Source organism: Hordeum vulgare, chromosome 1H (genome assembly GCF_904849725.1).
Source record: "Hordeum vulgare subsp. vulgare chromosome 1H, MorexV3_pseudomolecules_assembly, whole genome shotgun sequence".
In the NCBI taxonomy this organism is placed as follows: domain Eukaryota; kingdom Viridiplantae; phylum Streptophyta; class Magnoliopsida; order Poales; family Poaceae; genus Hordeum; species Hordeum vulgare.
The window spans coordinates 498,947,112-498,971,910 of NC_058518.1; the positions used below are offsets into that span (position 1 = coordinate 498,947,112).

Here is a 24,799-nt window from a genome sequence, read left to right on the forward strand (position 1 = left end):
ACTGGTTTGCCGTTCCATGAACCATCCCTTCTTGCCCTTGCCCTTCTTGAAACTAATGGTTTTGCTAACCATCAACAATTGATGCTCCTTTTTTATTTCTACTTTCGCAGTGTCATACATCGCGAATAGCTCAAGGATCATCATATCTATCCCTGACATATTATAGTTCATCACAAAACTCTAGTAGCTTGGTGGTAGTGACTTTGGAGAACCATCACTATCTTATCTGGAAGATTAACTCCCACTCGATTCAAGCAATTGTAGCACTCAGACAATCTGAGCACATGTTCAACGATTGAGTTTTTCTCCTTTACTTTGTAGACAAAGAATGTTGTCGGAGGTCTCATACCTCTCAACAAGGGCACGAGCATGAAATCCTAATTTCTTCTCTTGGAACATTTCATATGTTCTGTGACGTTCAAAATGTCTTCGGCGCCTCAATTCTAAGTTGTTAAGCATTACGCACTGAACTATCACGTAGTCATCAAAAACGTGTATGTCAGATGTTCGCAACATCCACAGCGGACGCTCGAGGTGCAGCACACCGAGCGGTGCATTAAGGACATAAGCCTTCTGCGCAGCAATGAGGACAATCCTCAGTTTACGGACCCGGTCCGCATAATTGCTACTATCATCTTTCAACTAATTTTTTTCTAGGAACATACACTACTAGAAAAAGGCTTACCCCAATATCACTATTAGTGGCGCACCATGATGGTGGTGCGTCACTCGCAGTGGCGCACCAGAATCAGGTGTGCCATTGCTATGTTTTTACTAATGGCGCACCACATGAGAAGTGCGCCATTGCTATTTTTGGTCCATCCCCCACCCCCCACCAGACATAGCAATGGCGCACCTCACCTAGGTGCGCCACTGCTATGCGACATAGTAGTGGCGCACCTAGGCGTGGTGCGTCATTGCTATTTTCTGGTCCATCCCCCCACCACCAGACATAGCAATGGCGCACCACACCTAGGTGCGGCACTGCTACACTACATAGTAGTGGCGCACCTGGGCATGGTGCGCCATTACTAACGTCACACACACACAAACACAACCCCTCCCCCCCCCCATGGATCGCCTTTTATGTTTAAAAAAAGCAAAAAATAAATACATAGTAATGGCGCACCACGGCTAGGTGCGACACTACTATGTAGCATAGCAATGGCGCACCAGTGCAAGGTGCGCCATTACTATTTTCCCGCCTTCACAATTCAAAAAATTTGCAATGGCGCACCAGTGCAAGGTGCGCCACTGCTAAGTTCGGCTAAAAGGGTCGGCCAGCCACTTACACCTTCATTCTTCTCCTCCTCTCCTCCACTCCATCTCCTCCACTCCATCTCCTCCACTCCATCTCCTCCTCTCCTCCACTCCATCTCCTCTCCTCCTCTCCTCCACTCCATATCCTCCTCTCCGGCGACCTCCTTCTCCTCACGGCGCTCCTCCTCCGGTGAACTCCTCCTCCGACGACCTCCTCCTCACGGTGCTCCTCCTCCGGTGACCTCCTATTCACGGTGCTCCTCCGGTGACCTCCTTCTCACGGTGCTCCTCCTCCGGCGACCTCCTCCTCCCTCCTATCCTCCCCACGGTTCTCCTCCTCCGGCGACCTCCTCCTCCCTCCTCTCCTCCTCACGGTGCTCCTCCTTCCTCTCCTGCTCACGGTCCTCCTCCTCCTCTCCGGCGACCTCCCTCCTCCTCCTCTCCGGCGACCTCCTCATCCCTCCTCTCCTCCCTCCTCCTCTACTTCCGGCCACATGTGGAGCTCCCCCGGCACAAAGAACGTACCAGATCTAGGTCGAGAATGAAATTTGAAAAAAAATCAAGCAAAAAAAACAAGCCTAATAAATGAGCCAGATCTAGATCCAGATCCAAATTCAAAATTCAAAAATAGCAATGGCACACGGTGGGGGTTAGACGGTGCGCCACTACTATTTTCCCGCCTTCAAAATTCAAAAAAAATAAAAAAAAATCAAAAAAAGTTACCAGTGGTGCACCAGAGGTGCGCCATTGCTATTTATTACTAGTAATGGCGCACTACAAGGTGCGCCACTGTTACCTGCAATACTAATGGTGCACCAGAGGTGCGCCATTAGTATTTGTTATTAATGGCGTGGTAATAGTGGCGCACCTATAGTGCGCCATTAATAGCGAAAAGTGGTGCGCCACTAATAGCCTTTTTTCTAGTAGTGATACCTAAAAACAGTAGAGCTACAGCGCAAGCTACAAAGGCCTTTTGACTATGTTCATGATAATGAGTTCAATTAATCATATTACTTAAGAACTCCCACTCAAATAGACATCCCTCTAGTCATTCGAGTGGCGCATGATCCAAATCCACTAACTCAAGTCCGATCATCACGTGAGTTGAGTTTAGCTTCAATGGTGAACATATTCATGTTGATCATATCAACTATATGATTCATGCTCGACCTTTCGGTCTCTTTTGTTCCGAGGCCATGTCTGTACATGCTAGGCTCGTCAAGTTTAACCCGAGTGTTCCGCATGTGCAACTATTTTGCACCCGTTGTATGTGAACGTGAGTCTATCACACCCGATCATCACGTGGTGTCTCGAAATGACGAACTGTTGCAACGGTGCATAGTCGGGGAGAACATAATTTTATCTTGAAATTTTAGTGAGGGATCACCTTATAATGCTACCATCGTTCTAAGAAAAATAAGGTGCATAAAAGGATTAACATCACATGCAAATCATAGGTGATATGATATGGCCATGATCTTGTGCTTCTTGATCTCCATCACGAAAGCTCCGGCATGATCTTCATCGTCACCAGTGCCACACCATGATCTCCATCATTGTGCCATCATCGAGGTTGTCGTGCTATCTATGGTATTACTACTAAAGCTACTACCTAGCAATATAGTAAACACGTCTGCAAGCACAAACGATAGTTTAAAGACAACCCTATGGCTCCTACCGGTTGCCGTAGCATCGACGTGCAAGTCGATATTTAAGTATTACAACATGATTCATCTCATACATCCAATATATCATATCATGTCTTTGGCCATATCACATCACATGCATACCCTACAAAAACAAGTTAGACATCCTCTAATTTGTTGTTGCATGTTTTACGTGGCTGCTATGGGTATCTAGTATGATCGCATCTTAATTACACAAAGCCACAACGGTGATATGCAAATTGCTATTTAACCTTCTCCAAGGGCCGCCTTGGTCAAACCCGATTCAACTAAAGTTGAAGAAACAGACACCCGCCAGTCATCTTTATGCAACAAGTTGCATGTGTGTCAATGAAACCGGTCTCTCGTAAGCGTACGAGTAAAGTTGGTCCGGGCCGCTTCAATCCAACAATACCGCCGAATCAAGAAAAGACTAAGGAGGGCAGCAAATTAAACATCAATGCCCACGAACTATTTTTTGTTCTATTCGAGATATCATCTACGCATGAACCTAGCTCATGATGCCACTGTTGGGGAACGACGCATGGGAAACAAAAAATTTCCTACGCACATGAAGACATATCATGGTGATGATCATCTACGAGAGGGAGATCGGATCCACATACCCTTGTAGACTGCTAAGCAGAAGCGTTAACAAACACGGTTGATGTAGTGGTACGTCTTCACGATCCGTCCCACGAACCGTCTCATGGTCTGTCCCATGATCCGTCCCGATCAAGTGCCGAACAGACGACACCTCCGCGTTCCACACACGTACAGCTCGATGACGATCTCCGCCTTCTAGATCCATCAAGAGAGATGGGGATGTAGATGAGTTCCTCGGCAGCGTGACGATGCTCCGGTGGTGGTGGTGATTTATTCCTGCAGGGCTCCGCCCGAGCTCCGTAGAAAACCGATCTAGAGGAAGAACTACAAACTATAGGAGAGGGCAGCACGTGGCAAAGTTGTGTCTCAAAAAGCCCTAAACCTCTAGTATATATAGAAGGAGAGAGGGAGGAGGCTTGGCCTCCAAGGGAAGCCCCTAGGGCTTCGGCCGAACCAAGGAGGACACTTTCCTAATTGGAAACTCTTTCCACCTTTTGATCTTTTTGCCTTATTTCTTTATTCCAGCCGCATGGACCTTTAGGGGAGGCTTTGGCCAGCCTACCAAGGGCTGGTATACCTCCTCTCACAGCCCATGAACCCTTTTGGGTCGTCACACCCCTCCCGGTGGTCTCCGGTACCCTCCCGGCACTCCCGGTACACTATCGATGAGCCCAAAACTTTTCCGGTGACCAAAACAGGACTTCCTATATATTAATCTTTACCTGTGGACCATTCCGAAGCTCCTCATGACGTCCTGAATCTCATCCGGGACTCCGAACAACCTTCGGTCACCAACACATATAACTCAACTATACTGAAACGTCATTGAACCTTAAGTGTGCAGACCCTGCCGGTTCGAGAACTATGCAGACATGACCTGGGACACTCATCGTTCAATAACCAATAGCGGGACATGGATGTCCATATTGGATCCCACATATTCTATGAAGATCTCTATCAATTGAACCTCTATGTCAAGGATTTAGTTAATCATGTATGGTGTTCCCTTTGTCCTTCGGTATGTTACTTGCCCGAGATTCGATCGTCAGTATCTCTATACCTAGTTCAATCTCGTTACCGGCAAGTCTCTTTACTCGTTCCGTAATACAAGATCCCGTAACTAACGCCTTAGTCACATTGCTTGGAAGGCTTGTTGTGATGTTGTATTACTGAGTGGGCCCCGAGATACCTCTCCGTCACACGCAGTGACAAATCCCAGTCTTGATCCATGCCAACCCAACACACACTTTTGGAGATACCTGTAGGGCACCTTTATAGTCACCGAGTTACGTTGCGACGTTTGATGACACACAAGGTATTCCACCGGTGTCCGGAAGTTGCATGATCTCATGATCATAGAAACAGATACATTGACATGCAGAAAACAGTAGCAACAAACTGACACGATCATATGCTACGTTCATAGTTTGGGTCTTGTCCATCAAGTCATTCTTCTAATGATGTGATCCCGTTATCAAGTGACAACACTTGTCTATAGTCAGGAAACCTTGACCATTTTTGATCAACGAGCTAGTCAACTAGAGGCTTACTAGGGACAGTGTGTTGTCTATGTATCCACACATGTATTTGAGTTTTCAATTAATACAATTCTAGCATGAATAATAAACGATTATCATGATCAAGGAAATATAATAATAACCAATTTATTATTTCTTCTAGGGCATATTTCCAACACAGGCATCCTCACCGTCACCCTGGAACTGCGACGTCGTGCTGCTGGCCCCCGTCGTAGACCAGCGCCCCCAAACGAGCAGCCGCCCCGCGCACGCCGTTGATCCCGTGAGGAGGGGGAAAAGGAGGCCATGTCGCTGCCCTTGTCGCAGGGCGGCGGCGAGGAGGGGACCGTGGGAGGAAGGGAGGAGGGGTGGGGGCTATGGTCCCCTCCCCCCGGTAGCGCCGCGGGAGGAAGGGTGCCAAACTCTTTTTGGCCGTAGCTCGCAAGTTCCTTTTTTTGGGATTGTTGTCGACTACTTTGCATTCTGTGGTGAAGTTGAGCATTTCGATATATACCGTGTGGCAAAGTTGAGCATTTCGATATATACCGTGGATGCATATTACACAATTTGATGGCTAGTTCTTCCACACAAACTTGAGCACGTAACATTGTAACCCTTACAAGCTGATTGTTTAATTTTGGCCGCACGACCCGCTTGGTCATATCTTGTACAAACTGCTAATACCTTTACCTACTCTATTTATTAATTAATGGCCTTTTTCAAATTAAAGGGATACATACTATTGGCCAGCTATCTTTTTTTAGAAAAGGAAGATTACCTAAGGCCTGTGCATAAAAAAGATACATGCGATCTCTTTATTAAATAAAGCAATAACATAGTTTGGGTTCTTAACAAGCTCATAAAGAGTTGTACAATGATCCAAACTTAGAAAAAGGATGCCACAATCGGCGAATATAGGATTAGATGCCTAACTACATGTCCTATTACTGGACCGCTATCCAAACTGGTTGTAGATATCCCGAGCTACCATCTTCCATCGAGTAGACCGAGTAACCAAATGCTCTCTGGTTTTCGCAGAAGTGAGTAACGACCATGTACGGATTCATGTCGATGCCCTTTTGATTACCTGCAAAAGATTTATACGTGTTTGCCTATTAAAAACCATGTCATTCCTGCAATTCCATATAGCCCAAATTAAAGCACATACTCCTATACGAATATGCCTCACAATATTTATCTCAACTCCATTTAGCCACGTTCCAAATAATATGTCAATGCTATCTTGGGGGTATGATATTAAAGGCTATACGGACTGTTTGCCATATAATTTTTGCTAGCAGACATTGGAGAAAAGGTGTTTCATAGTTTGATCATGATCACAAAAGTTGCATCGTTTACAACCCTCCCAATTATGCTTTGCCAAATTATTCTTAGTGAGAATCACCTTCTTGTGAACAAATCATATGAAGACTTTCATTCATAAGGGTACTTTGACGTTCCAAATATGAACCAATTTAGGGATTGGTCTAGCATCAATTAGATTCAAAATACATCGACTTTACTAAAAGGATGCTATTTGAGGTTAGATTTCAATGAAGCCTATCAGACACATCCGAAAGATGAACCTTCATGACCCTTCTGACTAGGTGTAGCCAACCTTCCCAGCAATGACCCACCAAATCTCGTCGGAAGTGAATATTTAGAGGATTAGACCGTAAAATTGTGGCAATGTACGCTTTCTTACAATGCATAATATTATAGAGAGATGGATATTGTGTCGCTAGAGGCATCTCCCCCGACCACGTATCCTCCCAAAATCTCGTCAACTCACCATTTCCAATGATAAATTTAGTTCTATCGAAAATGGTTGATTTCATTCTCATCAAACATTTTCAAAAGGGTGAATCATTGGGTCTGACTATGGCATGGGTCAAGGTCTTAGACCGTAAGTACTTATTACGCAGAATTTTTACCCACATGCCTTTTGTCTCCCGCGACAGTCTGAACAACCATTTACTGAACAGACATCTGTTCTTTACCTCTAAATTCTTCTTCCCCAAACCTTCCTTGTCCTTAGTCCTATAGATAATATCCGATCTAGTAAGTCTATATTTTCTCTTAACATCATCACTTTGCCAGAAAAAGCGGGATCGATAAAAGTCTAACCTTTTTCGTACCTCTACCGGTATATCAAAGAAGGGCAGAAGGAACGTAGTCATACTCGTGAGAACTGAGTTAATCAGTATTAGCCGCCCTCCATAAGACAAAAGCTTGCCCTTCCAGCAGCTTAGTTTTTTCTCGAAACAATCCTCAATACACTTCCACTCTTTGTTGGAGGGTTTGTGATGGTGAATTGGTATTCCTAGATAACTGAACAGTAGGCTACCTAATTCACATTGGAACAGTTGTTTATAAGCGTCTTGCTCATCTTTGGCTTCAAGCCTGACAACTATTCGAATAAGCAAAGGATAAGTTTCATTTTCCTGGCCTTTGCTACATCATGCTCCATGAACAAAATAGTATCATATGCGTATTGTAGTATAGACACACCACCATTAACTAGATGTGGTACTAGTCCTCCTACCTGGCCTTTCTCTTTAGCCCTTCCTATGATAATTGCCAACATATCCGCCACTACGTTAAATAGGATAGGGGCATGGCGTCTCCCTGCCGAAGATCTTCGTGTGTTTGGACAGAATGACTTGTGTCATCATTAACTTTCATTCCAACACTTCCATTTTGTACAAAAAAATCAACGTGCTTCCTTCATATGTCGTCAAATCCCTTCATACGTAAAGCTTGCTGTAGGAACGACCATTGAACTTTATTGTATGCTTTCTCAAATTCCACCTTCAAGATAACCCCATATAGTTTCTTCGAGTGAATTTCGTGCATGGTTTCATGCAGGACAACTACATCCACTAGTATGTTTCTGCCCGGCATGAAAGCCATCTAAGACCCAGTTCTTTTGGTCGATTCTCCCAGAATCTTGAGAATCGACCCTTCATCCAGATTCTCCCAGAATCTTGTATCCCTATGTTTTTTATAATCCTAGTTGTTCACATCCTAACTAGCTAGGATTATAAAAAAATATGAATTCAAGATTTTGGGAGAAGCTGGATGAAGGGTTGATTCTCAAGATTATGGGAGAATCGGTCAAAAGAACTGGGCCTAACTTGGTTGCATCACAGCATGTGCAATCTGACTCAATCTATTCGTCCCAATCTTCGTAAATATTTTGAAACTCGCATTAAGCGGGCAGATAGGACGGAATTGTTCAATGTGCACCGCCCCCTCCTTCTTTGACAACAACATAATTGTTCCAAAATTTAGGCGGAAAAGCTGCGGATGGCCATTAAACAAATCATGAAACATCGGAAGTAAGTCACTTTTAATAATGTGCCAGCATTTTATAGAATTCAGTCGGAAATCCGTCTGGTCCTGGCACCTTATTATTCTTCATTTGTGCTATTGCCACAAACACCTCTTTCTCCGTGAATGGTATGGTCAAAATCTCATTCTCGTCTATTCCAAACTGAGAAATATCTATGGCCATCTGCTCACCCATAGACACAAAATTGTCCTCGGGAGCCCCATAGAGTTGCTTGTAGTGTTCAGAGATGTATAATTTTAGGTTTTCATGCCCTACAATTGTGTCCTCATCTTGCTCAAGTTGAAAGATTTTTTCCTTTGTGTGTTTTCCATTAGCAATCAAATGAAAAAATTATGTATTGTCATCCTCTGTACTACCTGTCAGCACTTTCGCTCTAAGTGTCTATTTCAGCTCCTCTTCTCTGAGAAGCTGCTTGAGACTTTGTTCCGCCTCCGTTTTAGATGTCCTCTTATTATCATTTAACAAGGAGGATTCGGCTTTTATATCTATCTTATTTATAAGGTTTAGAAGCCTTTATTTCTCCATCTTATAAATTTCTCTCTCATTTTTAGCCCAGCTCCTTAAGAACCGCCTCAAGCGTCTAATCATATCCGGAAACTTCGTGTAAGACCCACACTAGCGAAAAGCAGTTCTACTTTCTTTCCTGCCGACGCAGCAAAGAAGGGTGTACGCGGCACTAGAGTTCCCGGCTAAAGAAGAAAACGAAACAACATGGCCATATTTTATCAGGCACACGGGCGAGACGACCGACGACCAAACAAAGTGATTGTCAGTATGTTAGTCAATTATAATTTCGCCTATCAACGCACGCCGCCGCCACCAGAAACCGTATGCTGTGTGCAAAGCACTCGTGCGTGCTTGTCTGCTGATATCCTTGTGGCCATTAGCCAAGTGGACAGTTTGGTTGGAGTTGGGCTTATTAGCTATCTGTCCAACTGAGTTGGTCAGCAAAAGTGGCCAAGTGCACATCAATCAAGCTCCAAACCTCTGACGTGATTCAAGAGTGGCAGTCGTGCTGGTTCATACATGCTATTCTCCTTATTTTATAAGAATAGCAGGATGATCTAACCAATTAGCTAACTGATCTAGCTATAAGAGGCGGCCCTGTTTGCTCTGTCGGCAAAATGAAAAGGTTGACCATTTGATGGATAACTGTAGAAAGTTTCGGCTGTCCCTTTTGGAGGGAAATATTGTCGGTTTATTAAGCAATTTCTGACAATTGCGTTAAGTGAACAAGCCACATAACACAGGCTAATGAAGCATGTCTACCGCATTCGCATATGAAGAAAAAACGTATGTGAACAAGGAGATCGTCTGGACAAAAGAGCCAACCTGAAAGTCTGGCGCAACAGCATTGTCGGCCATGGTGATGGTGAAGAGGATGTGGTCGTGTGGTGTAGTGTCATAATCCCCTACCTATACAAAATGTACACAAACAAAAAGTAGAACAAGGCCCAAAGAAATCAGTGCATGTGAAAATGGTGTACCATAAAATGCATGAACGAAAAAGGTACAAAATGTGTGTGTGTGTGTGTGTGTGTGTGTGTGTGAGAGAGAGAGAGAGAGAGAGAATGCAAGCAAGGAAGACAGAAAATAAAAGAGAAAGAAAGTTAAGCGAGAGAAACATACGAAAAGAAGAAAACGTATCTAGATATGTAATAATTGGTATATCAATATATTTTAGTTTTTTTTTTAAAAGGAAGAATAACCCCCGGCCTCTGCATCGAGCGATGCATACAGTCATCTTTATTAAATCATTCAATAGTCTCGCAAAAACAGATACATGGATCAACCCAAAGACACCTTTCTGACGACCTCAGCCGCTACACCTACTAGCTCATAATGTGCCCTGACCACATACCAGCACACATCATCTAATCCGGTGGCCTCACAAAGTTATCCCACGACGCGCCGTGATCACCAACCGGTCTGGCAGACCCCTAACGCGCACCGCATGCGCACGCTCCAGAATCCGGCGCCGCCCTCTTCCTCTGTCCCAACTTCAGGAGAGCCCCAATCATTGAACTTGCCAGGCCAAGTTGCCATCGACGCCACCACGACGCCAGACAACGCCACCATCATACGCGTGTCCATCGACCACCGGTCCTACCACCTGGACTCGCAGACATGAACCTCATACCGGTGAACCGCCCTGCAGGCAAACAATAGACACCCAACAATGGTCGGTGACTCCAAGTCGATGCCTCCAAGGAGGTTACGGTGTCGAGAACGCCGTCATCATCCGATCAAGAAGCTAGATCTTAGGCTTTCGCCCGGAGATAGCACCGGTCAGGCCAGGTGATGAAGCTTCACGATGATGACTTCATAGGAAAACGACTCCCGAAGGTGTCGTCATCATCGATGCCGACGAAGCCGACACAAGGTTTTCACCCGTAGCATCCCACCTCACTGTCATCCATGTTGCTGCTATGTGTAATGCTACAGAGCACGAGACCTCACCACCTGCCTCATTGGCATCGTATGTCCCAGGGCGACCAAGGTCAGCCATGAGGCATCTCCACACAGGGGACAGGAGAGAAGGTATCCCGCTGGCCACGGCCGTGAGACACACCCGATCTGGGCAAGACCTGCCGACGCAGGGGCGTGTCAGATCCCTCCCAACACCAAGGTGAAGCAGCGAGGCCGTCGTCCCACGCCGCCGGTCTCCAAGGCCTGACCAGATCTGGGGTACAGGCCCTCGGCCATACATCCACATGCAGCACACCGGCCAGGTCCCGTCGCCTCGCGCCAGTTAGAGAAGCGCCCCGCCGCCGCCGTCCTCGGAGCCTGCCGGGCTTCGCTGGCCGGCGCCTCTGGCGGCGGCGAGATGAGGAAGAGGAGGGAAGGTCAAGGCGGCGGCTATAGGGTTCTCAATATATTTTAGTGCAAGCCAAGAAATGAATACCACAACCGAATATTCAGAGAGAGAAAAACGGGGACTCGAGCACAAATCCAGATGTTTGCTCTCGTATGTTCCAACCAGATCAGAGTAACTCTAGCATATTCCCTAAAGCACACCGTTTGTTAAAAAAAAAAAGTTATTACAAAGAGCATAGGTCAAAATCCCACTCTAGCATATTCTCTAAACCGAATATTGTCATAGAAAATGAGAGCTTAAAAATACGGCATCCAACGATTATATTAGGACAAAGGAGGGAGTTTATACGGCGCACTCGCCCCAACCGGTTTGAGCATAATCGAACTCTCCCACCCATGATGCCGCTACCATTTCTTCTTCGATGTGCCCCGCCCCTCACGTTGACTTGGGAGGTGGCGACGTGAGCGTTCTGCATAGTAGCACTCTGTTACTCGTGAAGACTACCTCATTCTTTGTAGACGCATTCCTCTCGACAGGGTCAAATAAAATGACATCTCGGCAGAAGAAATAGATAGCTCGAGGTCCTTTCCGTGAGTCTCCCCCTACTCCCTTTGCCGATGAAATGCCTAATAGGTATGAAAATTTTCCTTTTTCCCTCTTGATTTGTTGGTGCAATTGTATAAGTAGCAATAAAAGTGTGGCCAAATTTATTTTTATGTTGTGATGGGACTATAAAATTTTAAAGTTCATTGAAGCCTATCCTTTCGTACTTGAACATGCTGGATGATTCGATTGGCCTTGAGGAAGTGCCGAAAAATCTTGACTGAGCCATATCGCTCACGAGGGATCCATACATGGATGACACACAAAATTAATCCACGTCTAATGTAGGGAACACCACAAGTGAACATTTGTGCCACAACTGGTGTAGCACGTCAATCTCAAGCTCGAAGCATCCAACACGATTTAAGAGTGGCATTGGTACTACATGCAAGAACTCCTGTTCTGACAAAGAGATAGACCAGATAGCGAATTACTCCCTCCGTTCCTAAATATAAGTCTTTTTAGAGGTTTCATTAATAAACTACATACGGATGTATATAGACATATTTTAGAATGTACATTCAATCATTTTGCTCCGTATGTAGACCTTTAATAGAATCGCTTAAAAGACTTATATTTAGGAACGGGGGGAGTAGTTGGCTAATTGTTGTATGAGGCGCCCTTTATTTATTAGCAAAAAATATATTTTGAACGGATGCGCATCATTTTTGTATTCAGTGCATTAATACTGAGTAAGGATTTCGCCCGCTTTATATATAATGCACCGCACCAGGAACAACATCCAGATCGAACAAACTAGCATGTTCAGACGACAAAGAGAAAAACGGAATAAGAAAGAGATAAACAAACAAGCACGGAGGGAGGAAAATATGGGTTATACGAGGGCACTAGCTCAACAATAAAAGATGAAAAACAAGCTAAGGCAGGCTGATTAAGTTGTTCAGTTAGTCCTCTTGACGGATGTCGATGTTATCCCCCACATCAAGAGACAACCACACGTCCATGACGACATCATAACATGGGATCGAAGAATGCGGGTGTGTTCATGGTGAGGTCTGACTACCGTTTTGCATGGACAAGTCGTGAGCATCCATTGGCTAGTGCTCTGAGCAGGGCACTGGATGGTTGTCGTGCCACCTGGAAGACCTTATAGAGGTCCCTGCTCCTCCTATCGTATGGATCTTTGGCAGGTGGGCTACTGGGCTTGTGTCGAATTCCCTTGCCTCTTGATCCAATAAATTTTCTCCCCACCTAGAGCCTACTGATAAGTGTCCCCTTTGTGGATGGATTTCGAAGATGACTTGCATGCAATGTGGAGATGCCCTCGTGCAAGGGAGGTGTGGTGTGTGATGGCCAGGGAGTGACCTATACCAGATTACGCCATGTGTAACCCTGGGTTAGAGTGGTTGTTGCACGTGCTTGAACCGACGGGTATGGTTATGCTAATGACTCTCGAGCGGTCTTGGCATGTCTGTAATCAAATCACACACAACAAGGATTCGCCACCAAGGGAGGCCTTGTTTGGTTTTATACAAAGTTTTGTTACTTCATTGCTATGTATCAAGGAGTTCCCCTGGGGGAACATGGAGAATGGCCAACTGTCGGATAATCGATTGATAGTGCTCAACCCAGTGCCAGCCAGGGAGGAACACAGTTCGATGAAATTGAGTGAATTTCGTTAATTTCAGTGCATACTAAAATTTCAGTGAATTTCGTTAATTTCAGTAGATAAGAATTTAGTTATATTTCTCAAAAGTTTAAAATATTTGGTTAAATTCAAGTGAATATTTCAGCATTTTTAGCCGAAATGCAAACCGAAATTACTGAAATCCACTGAATTTCGGTGATTTTGATTGTTGCTGAAATTTTTCTGAAACTGAAATTGAAAACCTTGAGCTAGGAGTAGGCCACCGAGCGCTGGGTAAACTTAAACACTGATGGAAACTTTCGTGGCAGCTCAAGGCCGAGCAAGAAGTGGTATGGTCCTCCGCGGCCATGCAGGTTCGCTTATATTCGCTCCCTTTAGGCCTCGTTTGGTTGCAGGGGATTGGGAAGGTTTTGGAAGGAAGGGATTTCAGGGGATTGGGTGAATCCCTTCCTTCCACCCAATCCTCTCAAATCCTCTCGAATCCCCTCAAATCCTCTCAAATCCTTTCCATTTGGTACAAAGGGATTCATACACAGGAATACACTAATAATTAAAAATGTAATTTTTAAAACTTCAGATCAAAAGAGAACACATCACATGATAAAATCACCATATATAAGTCGATTCCAAAACCACGAATGGTCCACGAGAACACATGACAGGATAAAATCTACTAATTTATCATTCCAGGCATGCAGTGCAGATATAAACTCAATACACAGTAGGATAGTTTTCAGAACGACCAAGCAAATGTTCACACCACCCATTTTAACATATGAGTCACATGATTGGCAGCTAGGCCTTGCAGGCACCAGACTGTCCGGAGGATGGTCATTCGTTCATTACAGGCTTGTTCTCGTTGGCCTTGAACCTTTGGTCCTTCGGCTTCTGCTCTTCCATTTTTCTGCCATCAGGAAAGCAAAGGGAATTAGTCACTTGAATTCAACATTCATCAAATTTACTGCATTTTGTTAGTCGTCAAAGTTCGATGCAAATGGGTCATTCAGAAATGCATTTCGCAACAGTGTGTTACTGCTAAGTACCAGCAGTACGGACATATATAGCATGAAGATATCAGCAAATATCAAGTATCAGCAAATGAACATATATAGCATGAAGATATCTTGTAAAAACATCTTATATTATGGGACGGAGTACGTACATACTACCGTACTGAACTGAATTTGCGAGGTTAAATTCAGAACCATGTCTAGCTACTATGTGTACTGCATCCACTCGTAAAGTAAGTAGCTAGCTAGTTGGTCACTCTCTCAGATTTAAGCGGCCATGACGACCTTTGGTGGCTGCTATAATATTAATCCATGAACAAAACCTGGAATGACTTAACAGTCTACTAAGATACATCTGGACCACTTAAAAATATCCCTTCATCCAGGCACACACACAAAAAAAATTGAGATCAAGGATCATTGATAGCCAGTAGATATGTTAAACCAGCCCACACATCAACATTATGTATTGTTTAGTCAGTCCATATACAACTTACCAGCTTGAAACCAAGTATTTTCAAAACAATTTGAGCACATATAAAAATATGAAATGGTAAACAAGTTAAACTTGATACGATATATCTGGAACACAGAAGTATCAATTGAACAGGTTCTGTTCATGGATTCATATTATAGTCATCATCTGCAGCAGCTATCAAGCACAGCAGCTATCAAGCACAACAGCTACCAAGCACAGCAGCAGCAGCATCAGCTATCAAGCACAGCAGCAGCAGTGGAGTATTTTTTCCAGACACATAATCTGGCTAAGACTAGCAGACACATAATCCAGCCAACCAAGTAATTGAAAGTAAACACACAAGAGTATGAAGAACATAGAAAAATCTTACCTTAGATACCCCGAGGTAAGTCTGCCATTTCGCTCCGAAGGAACACGGCGGCGCTCACTTCATCTTCGGCGGCGGCATTGAGGAAAATCTCACGATTCTCAGCATTTTTGAACACCTTGTATGCAGCGGCCCTTTCTCCATGTGAGATGCTTTCCATCTTGTGCAGAACAGCAATGCACTTGGTGATGGTGAATTGTTGGGCATTTTTTGACTCTGCGAACAAAGCAGACTCCTCCTCTGCTTGCTTCCGTTTGGTCTCCACATAGTTTTCCATCACTTCCACCATGGGATCATCCCGCTTTTTCTTCTTGGACTCCTTCACTAGCTTTTTATTGGAACCACCAGGAGCACATGCTCGAGTAACATCACTTTGAGTACCATCTGTTGGATCATCACTTTGAATAGCTCCACTTGGATCATCACTTTGAGCCGCATCTCTTGGATCATCATACATGAGTAAATCATCTTCGCACTGATTCAGATCAAAAGAGAACCCAGTCTCATCTCTTTCAACTTCAGGATCATCGTCAATCACTTGTGTAGCCTCAATTGATGTAAAATTGTAATTACCTTCTGCTATATGTCCTGCACAAGCACCCAAGTTCTCATTAAAGGTCACATAGCAATAGAAATTCTTTATAAAGGTAAGAAAAAGGTAGCAAATGAAAATCCATTAAACTCACCATCATAAAGATCACCTAGCTTGTCATACAGAGGAAATGGCTTTGTTTGAAACTTGCTTATGTCTGGCCAGGACTGTATATAAGAGAAATGGTTTATCAAACCTAGATCACCCGAAAACAAGAGGAAACAAGTTGCATTGTATATTATCAAACTTACAATAATCAAGTTCTGCCAAAGATGTGGGTCGGCCTCTATCATGTGTGTATGATAGTTCCAGCTAACACCACTTTGCTTTCGAGCATCCTTGATTATCCTGTATTGACTCTTCAAATCTTTTTGTTTCTCTTGGATTTGTTGTTTTGTGAAATTTGTATGGGGATATTTCTCATGGAATATTTTTGTCATTCTGTTCCAAGATTCAGCAGACCAACCATTTTGACCTCTATGATATGGATTATTGTGCTCATCAAGTAAATCTACCAGAGCCTTTTCAAGAGCCGGGTTCCAGTGAGCTCTGGGCTTCTTAACTACACATAGCACAAATGTATAGAGTAAAATACTTGATCACACTCAACATGACAAGAGTTGCTATAATTCAACAAGTAGAGGTGAAGCATTAACATACCTTTTGGAGTAGCCTTTTTAATTTTGGGTGTCAACTTCTTCGCACCGTGTGAAGCCTTTTTTCTAGTCACTTTCATAAGATTGTACTTTGGAGACCCCTTTGGATACATATCTGCATTCAACAAGGATTACACTGTTAGATGATGAAGACGACATAAATTGATTAATGCATATGTATATATGATTAAAAAACACACCACAATGTTGGTTATTCAGGATGATATGCCTGCCACATTTGCATTGCGATTTCATCCCTCAAAGTGTTCCCTAAGCCATTGCTCCCATAGTTATTCTCATCACCATTTGGGAGATCAACAAAATCATTTGGCGCTATGTTATTGGGCTGGTTGTCAAGCCATGTATCGTCTCCATTATGCATCTTGATGATATTGTGAAGAACTGCAGCAGCAGCAGGAAGTTTCACTTGGTTCTCGATTGTATGTAGTGTGCCAACGTGAAGAATTGGGAAGCGCTTTTTAAGAATTCCTCGGGACCTTTCCACATGGTTGCGTAGAATAGCATGCCGATGGTTGAACAATTCCATGTGGTTCTGTTGCCGAGCGCGTCCATGACCAAATTCCTTCAAATGATATCGGACACCCCGATAAGGTACCAGAAATGACTGAGTGTTTGCATAACCCCCATCAACTAGATAAAACTTGCCTTCGGGTACTCTAAATCCTGTCATCATCGCAGACTGAAGAACTCTGGCATCTGTTGCTGAACCCTCCCAGCCACATGATATGAAAGTGATTCGTAGATCGAAGTCGCATGCAATCATGATGTTATGACTGAGGGTGCCCTTCCTATTCCGAAATGGAGCGGCAATCCCAGGTGTTGCAGTTATAGGTACATGTGAACCATCAATGGCTCCTAAACAGTTCTGAAAATAAAATGGATTGAAGGTCAACGAAGAACTTCAAGTTAGATAAGTCAAGAAATTGTGGAAGTGTTACTGATGGAACCTGGAAATAGGGATAAAATCTTGGGTCCATTGAGGTTCTTGGATGTGTCTCATCAATGCTCGGAGGCTTCAAAAATCGACTAGCTAAGAGAGGAATAATGTTGAAGAACTCGTTGATGTACTCATGGAATGTTTGACCACTATGTTGAAATTCTAACTGGAGATCTTCATAAGACGCGTTGTGGGACACCATGTACAAAAAAAAAGGCCAACTTCTCCTCCACCTTAATTCTTGTATCCAATATCAACTTTTCTCTTCTAAGGTAAGATGCCAAAGCCCTAAAGATATGTGGCTCCATCCTATAAGCTACGAGGCAGTTTTTAATATGCCCTGTAAGAATATCATGGACACGCTTCTTTCCATATAGGATGGAGCTATGTCGCTTCTTTCTCTCGATTGTTCCTATTTTATGCATTCGATTCAATACAGGCCAAATGAAGGACATCAAATCTTCATCATCCTCTCTTCTTCTCTTCCGAATTCGGTCAATTATTTCGGAATTCATCTCGGCACTGAAACTAGAATAAGCAAGCAACAAGCAGGATAATAAACGACGTGTAAGACAACAAATCGTCACTCACACACACACACACACACACACACACACACATATATATATATATATATATATATATATATATATATATAATGTAGAACTCTAGTTGGGTGTCGCATTTTACACAACCGAGTCAACAATATGTTAGCGGTGCCTAGAACTTGACTTGAAGCAAGTTTTTCATACAGACATAACAGGGAGTACCGAAGTTAGGCGTGACAACCGGATCCCAAGATGGAGGCAACTCGTCCACCCCAACAAGAACCCGAGCGGTAGGCTGTCAAAATAAAAACAAGGTCAAGAGGAAACTCATAATTTGAGAAGAATAGCGGGTGTTTTCTGTTGATGCATAACAGCGCATAACATCTGTTGGGTCTGTTTGGTTTTCTTATCATTCTTGAACCAACAAACACTTGCTGTAAAGTATACTTGGGTAACTCACCTCCAGCTCCTAAAATCCGCTTATACAAAGCAAACATCTGAATGGAAACCATTCTCAGTGCTTCCATGAGAAAACAAGATAATCATTCCACATGTTTATACCTTTTCCTATGCTTGTGAATTAAGAATATTACTACTTCAGCAAACATAGAAAGTAAGATGAATTTTACAAAACTCTTTCCTTAAAGACTTACAAAGATCAGAATGGCAGTCTGTCAGGCTATGTGCAAAACAAACTGTACGGTTATCAGAAGCACTAGTTCTAGTGGAACTAAAAAAGTTGCAACTACATCGTGCACGAAAACACAGGACTATCTATCATTTGAAGTCCGCTATATGTTGGCTGATCTTTGCATCTCTGGCTCGACGTTTATACTGGACAGGAAGGACACTACTTCCATGATAGTTGGCCTCCTGAATTGATAATGGCAAGGAGACGAAGGTTACTCCTACTGATTAGCAGCAGTGAACTGAAACTGAGAGCCTTTTATCACTACAGACATGCATCCAAAGACGCATCCATTCCATGGGATTTATTCTAGCTACTAATTCTACCATGGAGCAATGACACTAGCTAGCTTACTGAAACTACATGCCTCTGATCGATGGAGCTAGTGCTTGCTGCCACCGTTGGCATCGGTCAGGTCCATGGCGGGCCTCTCCACGTCCTCCATCTCCTCCTCCCGGGCGAACACCGCCTGGTCCAGCACCGACGCCGACCCGCCAACGCCTCCGTACAGGCCGGGCACCCACGACGCGTCCTCGCCGCCGTCCAGGTCCAGCACGCCCTCGCCGATGGTGCTGCAACACCATGTGCTGCTGGCGCTGGAGCTTTTCGAGCTGCTCCATCTCCACGTCACGGAGCGAGACGTGCCCTAGGCAGATCGACGCCACGACGGGGCGCCGGCCGGCCGGCGGTGCGTAGCGCGGACGGACGGAGGCCGATTCGGCAGCACCCACCGCGGAATCGACGGATCAAACACAGATGTCAAAATAGGGAGAGGAGGGGGAGGAGGGGAGGGGCACTTACGACCGGGGAGAAATCCAGTGGGGATGGAGTTCGCCGGCGTCGAGGTGTCGAGGAGGAGGAGTCACACGGCGGCGGCGGCGGGGTGTCGAGGAGGAGTCACACGGCAGCGGCGGCGATTCCACGAGGCCACCCTCGAGGGTTCTGAACCGCGTGGAAAGCGAGGGATCGGAGGGGTAAGACGGGGATTGAGCCGAGGAAACCCCGCACGCCAAACGGGTCCTCGGGGATTTGCGAGGTTTGTGGCCCACGCGAGGAAAATCCTCCCAAATCCTCCCCAATCCTCTCAAACCAAACGAGGCCTTAGGCCTTATATCATCCTGAATAACCAACATTGTGGTGTGTTTTTTAATCATATAGACATATGCATTAATCAATTTATGTCGTCTTCATCATCTAACGGTGTAATCCTTGTTGAATGCAGATATGTATCCAAAGGGGTCTCCAAAGTACAATCTTATGAAAGTGACTGGAAAAAAGGCTTCACACGGTGCGAAGAAGTTGACACCCAAAATTAAAAAGGCTACTCCAAAAGGTATGTTAATGCTTCATCTCTGCTTGTTGAATTATAGCAACTCTTGTCATGTTGAGTGTGATCAAGTATTTTACTCTATACATTTGTGCTATGTGTAGTTAAGAAGCCCAGAGCTCAGTGGAACCCGGCTCTTGAAAAGGCTCTGGTAGATTTACTTGATGAGCACAATAATCCATATCATAGAGGTCAAAATGGTTGGTCTGCTGAATCTTGGAACAGAATGACAAAAATATTCCATGAGAAATATCCCCATACAAATTTCACAAAACAACAAATCCAAGAGAAACAAAAAGATTTGAAGAGTCAATACAGGATAATCAAGGATGCTCGAAAGCAAAGTGGTGTTAGCTGGAACTATCATACACACATGATAGAGGCCGACCCACATCTTTGGCAGAACTTGATTATTGTAAGTTTGATAATATACAATGCAACTTGTTTCCTCTTGTTTTCGGGTGATCTAGGTTTGATAAACCATTTCTCTTATATACAGTCCTAGCCAGACATAAGCAAGTTTCAAACAAAGCCATTTCCTCTGTATGACAAGCTAGGTGATCTTTATGATGGTGAGTTTAATGGATTTTCATTTGCTACCTTTTTCTTACCTCTATAAAGAATTTCTATTGCTATGTGACCTTTAATGAGAACTTGGGTGCTTGTGCAGGACATATAGCAGAAGGTAATTACAATTTTACATCAATTGAGGCTACACAAGTGATTGACGATGATCCTGAAGTTGAAAGAGATGAGACTGGGTTCTCTTTTGATCTGAATCAGTGCGAAGATGATTTACTCATGTATGATGATCCAAGAGATGCGGCTCAAAGTGATGATCCAAGTGGAGCTATTCAAAGTGATGATCCAACAGATGGTACTCAAAGTGATGTTACTCGAGCAGGTGCTCCTGGTGGTTCCAATAAAAAGCTAGTGAAGGAGTCCAAGAAGAAAAAGCGGGATGATCCCATGGTGGAAGTGATGGCAAACTATGTGGAGACCAAACGGAAGCAAGCAGAGGAGGAGTCTGCTTTGTTCGCAGAGTCAAAAAATGCCCAACAATTCACCATCACCAAGTGCATTGGTGTTCTGCACAAGATGGAAAGCATCTCACATGGAGAAAGGGCCGCTGCATACAAGGTGTTCAAAAATGCTGAGAATCGTGAGATTTTCCTCAATGCCGCCGCCGAAGATGAAGTGAGCGCCGCCGTGTTCCTTCGGAGCGAAATGGCAGACTTACCTCGGGGTATCTAAGGTAAGATTTTTCTATGTTCTTCATACTCTTGTGTGTTTACTTTCAATTACTTGGTTGGCTGGATTATGTGTCTGCTAGTCTTAGCCAGATTATGTGTCTGGAAAAAATACTCCACTGCTGCTGCTACTGTGCTTTATAGCTGATGCTGCTGCTGTGCTTGGTAGCTGTTGTGCTTGATAGCTGCTGTGCTTGATAGCTGCTGCAGATGATGACTATAATATGAATCCATGAACAGAACCTGTTCAATTGATACTTCTGTGTTCCAGATATATCGTATCAAGTTTAACTTGTTTACCATTTCATATTTTTATATGTGCTCAAATTGTTTTGAAAATACTTGGTTTCAAGCTGGTAAGTTGTATATGGACTGACTAAACAATACATAATGTTGATGTGTGGGCTGGTTTAACATATCTACTGGCTATCAATGATCCTTGATCTCAATTTTTTTTTTGTGTGCCTGGATGAAGGGATATTTTTAAGTGGTCCAGATGTATCTTAGTAGACTGTTAAGTCATTCCAGGTTTTGTTCATGGATTAATATTATAGCAGCCACCAAAGGTCGTCATGGCCGCTTAAATCTGAGAGAGTGACCAACTAGCTAGCTACTTACTTTACGAGTGGATGCAGTACACATAGTAGCTAGACATGGTTCTGAATTTAACCTCGCAAATTCAGTTCAGTACGGTAGTATGTACGTACTCCGTCCCATAATATAAGATGTTTTTACAAGATATCTTCATGCTATATATGTTCATTTGCTGATACTTGATATTTGCTGATATCTTCATGCTATATATGTCCGTACTGCTGGTACTTAGTAGTAACACACTGTTGCGAAATGCATTTCTGAATGACCCATTTGCATCGAACTTTGACGACTAACAAAATGCAGTAAATTTGATGAATGTTGAATTCAAGTGACTAATTCCCTTTGCTTTCCTGATGGCAGAAAAATGGAAGAGCAGAAGCCGAAGGACCAAAGGTTCAAGGCCAACGAGAACAAGCCTGTAATGAACGAATGACCATCCTCCGGACAGTCTGGTGCCTGCAAGGCCTAGCTGCCAATCATGTGACTCATATGTTAAAATGGGTGGTGTGAACATTTGCTTGGTCGTTCTGAAAACTATCCTACTGCGTTTTGAGTTTATATCTGCACTGCATGCCTGGAATGATAAATTAGTAGATTTTATCCTGTCATGTGTTCTCGTGGACCATTCGTGGTTTTGGAATCCACTTATATATGGTGATTTTATCATGTGATGTGTTCTCTTTTGATCTGAAGTTTTAAAAATTACATTTTTAATTATTAGTGTATTCCTGTGTATGAATCCCTTTGTACCAAATAGAAAGGATTTGAGAGGATTTGAGGGGATTCGAGGGGATTTGAGAGGATTGGGTGGAAGGAAGGGATTCACCCAATCCCCTGAAATCCCTCCCTCCCAAAACCTCCCCAATCCCCTGCAACCAAACGAGGCCTTAGGGAACTACAGTCGTGCGAGCGAGGGACTATTCCTTGCGCTGGGTCAGTCTCAACTCCCTATTGTTATCGAGTGACGATGATCCAAGCTAAACCTGGTGACCCGTGTGTGAGATTCGGGTTATGTTGTCCGACCGAAGTGAGATTCCTCTTAGATTAATTCGACGTACCCAGAATAAGGTTAGCCAATGTATTGCCGCACATCTAGCAGCGTGGTTATGCTCGGGTACGGATGATATCATGAGTCTTTGTTCGAACAAAATTGCCTCCTTAAGCTAACACTAGTAAAAGTGCCCGTGCGTTGCACCGGGTTAGATCGTTGATATTTGAATCATGAATTTTGTATTTGAAAAGTCCCGCCCTCACTCTTTGTTGACATCTACTTCAGCTCTGTACCTTCATTGAAGTGCAAGTAGAGATTCAAACATATGAACTTTCATACAAATGGAGTGAAACTTCACACAGATTGGTCATATAGTTACCACAAGACCATCACCATAGTTTTACTTATTTAATCTCTGCAACCAACATTATTATTTAATCTCTGCAAACAACATGAAGGAAAAAATGAGACACACGTTGATGCCGGTTTTTGAAGATCGAGAGTAGCAGTAGTGGCGGCCTACCTAGATCACCATGACAACTATATGGGGAGCTGATCTCCGGTCATTCCAAGTCTGCAAGATGCTAGTACACTTGAGACAATAACCTGTCGCGAAGCCCTCGCATTGGCAGAAGACCTTGGCCTCCAGAACTTCGTCGTGGCATTATATGCATAACAAGTGATTAGTGACATATGGAAAGGAAGTTGGGTCGTCATGCAGTCATTATCAAGGTGGGATTACATCCACGCATCGACGTTCTGCCATTTTTATGTGAACTTCGACCCAAGAACTGATGGGGAACGTCGCATGGGAAACAAAAATTTTCCTACGCGCACGAAGACCTATCATGGTGATGTCCATCTACGAGAGGGGATGAGTGATCTACGTACCCTTGTAGACCGTACCGCAGAAGCGTAAGTGAACGCGGTTGATGTAGTGGAACGTCCTCACGTCCCTCGATCCGTCCCGCGAACTATCCCGCGATCAGTCCCACGATCTAGTGCCGAACGGACGGCACCTCCGCGTTCAGCACACGTACAGCTCGACGATGATCTCGGCCTTCTTGATCCAGCAAGAGAGACGGAGAGGTAGAAGAGTTCTCCGGCAGCGTGACGGCGCTCCGAAGGTTGGTGATGATCTTGTCTCAGCAGGGCTCCGGCCGAGCTTCGCAGAAACGCGATCTAGAGGAAAAACCGTGGAGGTATGTGGTCGGGCTGCCGTGGAAAAGTCGTCTCAAATCAGCCATAAAACCTCCGTATATATAGGTGGCAGAGGGGGAGCCTTGCCTTGGGGCTCAAGGAGCCCCAAGGGGGTCGGCCGAGTCAAGGGGGGAAGGTCTCCCCCCCCCCCCAAACCGAGTCCTACTTGGTTTGGTGGGTGGAGTCCTTCTTTCCTTTCCCACCTCCCCCTTTTTTTCTCTTTGATTTTTCTTCCAATGCGCATAGGGTCCTTTTAATTTGTCCCACCAGCCCACTAAGGGCTGGTGCGCCACCCTCAAGGCCTATGGGCTTCCCCGGGGTGGGTTGCCCCCCCCCCCCCCCCCGGTGAACTCCCGGAACCCATTCGTCATTCCCGGTACATTCCCGGTAACTCCGAAAACCTTCCGGTAATCAAATGAGGTCATCCTATATATCAATCTCCGTTTTCGGACCATTCCGGAAACCCTCATGACGTCCGTGATCTCATCCGGGACTCCGAACAACATTCGGTAACCAACCATATAACTCAAATACGCATAAAACAACGTCGAACCTTAAGTGTGCAGACCCTGCGGGTTCGAGAACTATGTAGACATGACCCGAGAGACTCCTCGGTCAATATCCAATAGCGGGACCTGGATGCCCATATTGGATCCTACATATTCTACGAAGATCTTATCGTTTGAACCTCAGTGCCAAGGATTC

The 24,799-nt window shown here is 44.3% G+C and overlaps 1 protein-coding gene and 1 pseudogene across 1 annotated transcript; one reads left to right on the forward strand and one right to left on the reverse strand.

Moving 5' to 3' along the window:
• Positions 1-15,291: 15,291 nt before the first annotated feature.
• Positions 15,292-17,108, reverse strand: LOC123402145. Its single transcript, XM_045096028.1, has 6 exons — positions 17,033-17,108; positions 16,540-16,650; positions 16,346-16,441; positions 15,974-16,075; positions 15,460-15,875; positions 15,292-15,378 (listed from the first exon to the last, which is right to left on the reverse strand). The coding sequence occupies exons 1-6, from the start codon at positions 17,106-17,108 to the stop codon at positions 15,292-15,294; spliced, it is 888 nt and encodes a 295-aa protein (XP_044951963.1).
• A 2,845-nt stretch (positions 17,109-19,953) lies between these two features.
• On the forward strand, positions 19,954-21,310 carry LOC123402155 (annotated as a pseudogene).
• Positions 21,311-24,799: the final 3,489 nt, after the last annotated feature.

What these genes read in the sequence shown, in the direction of transcription:
- LOC123402145 (XM_045096028.1), bottom strand. Translation starts at nt 17,108, where the DNA reads ATGGACGCGCTCGGCAACAGAACCACATGGAATTGTTCAACCATCGGC. An exon ending in ATATCATAGAGGTCAAAATG is followed by an intron (nt 16,076 to 16,345) that starts GTTGGTCTGCTG and finishes CGGGTGATCTAG; the next exon opens with GTTTGATAAACCATTTCTCT. An exon ending in CCATCACCAAGTGCATTGCT is followed by an intron (nt 15,379 to 15,459) that starts GTTCTGCACAAG and finishes GAGAATCGTGAG; the next exon opens with ATTTTCCTCAATGCCGCCGC.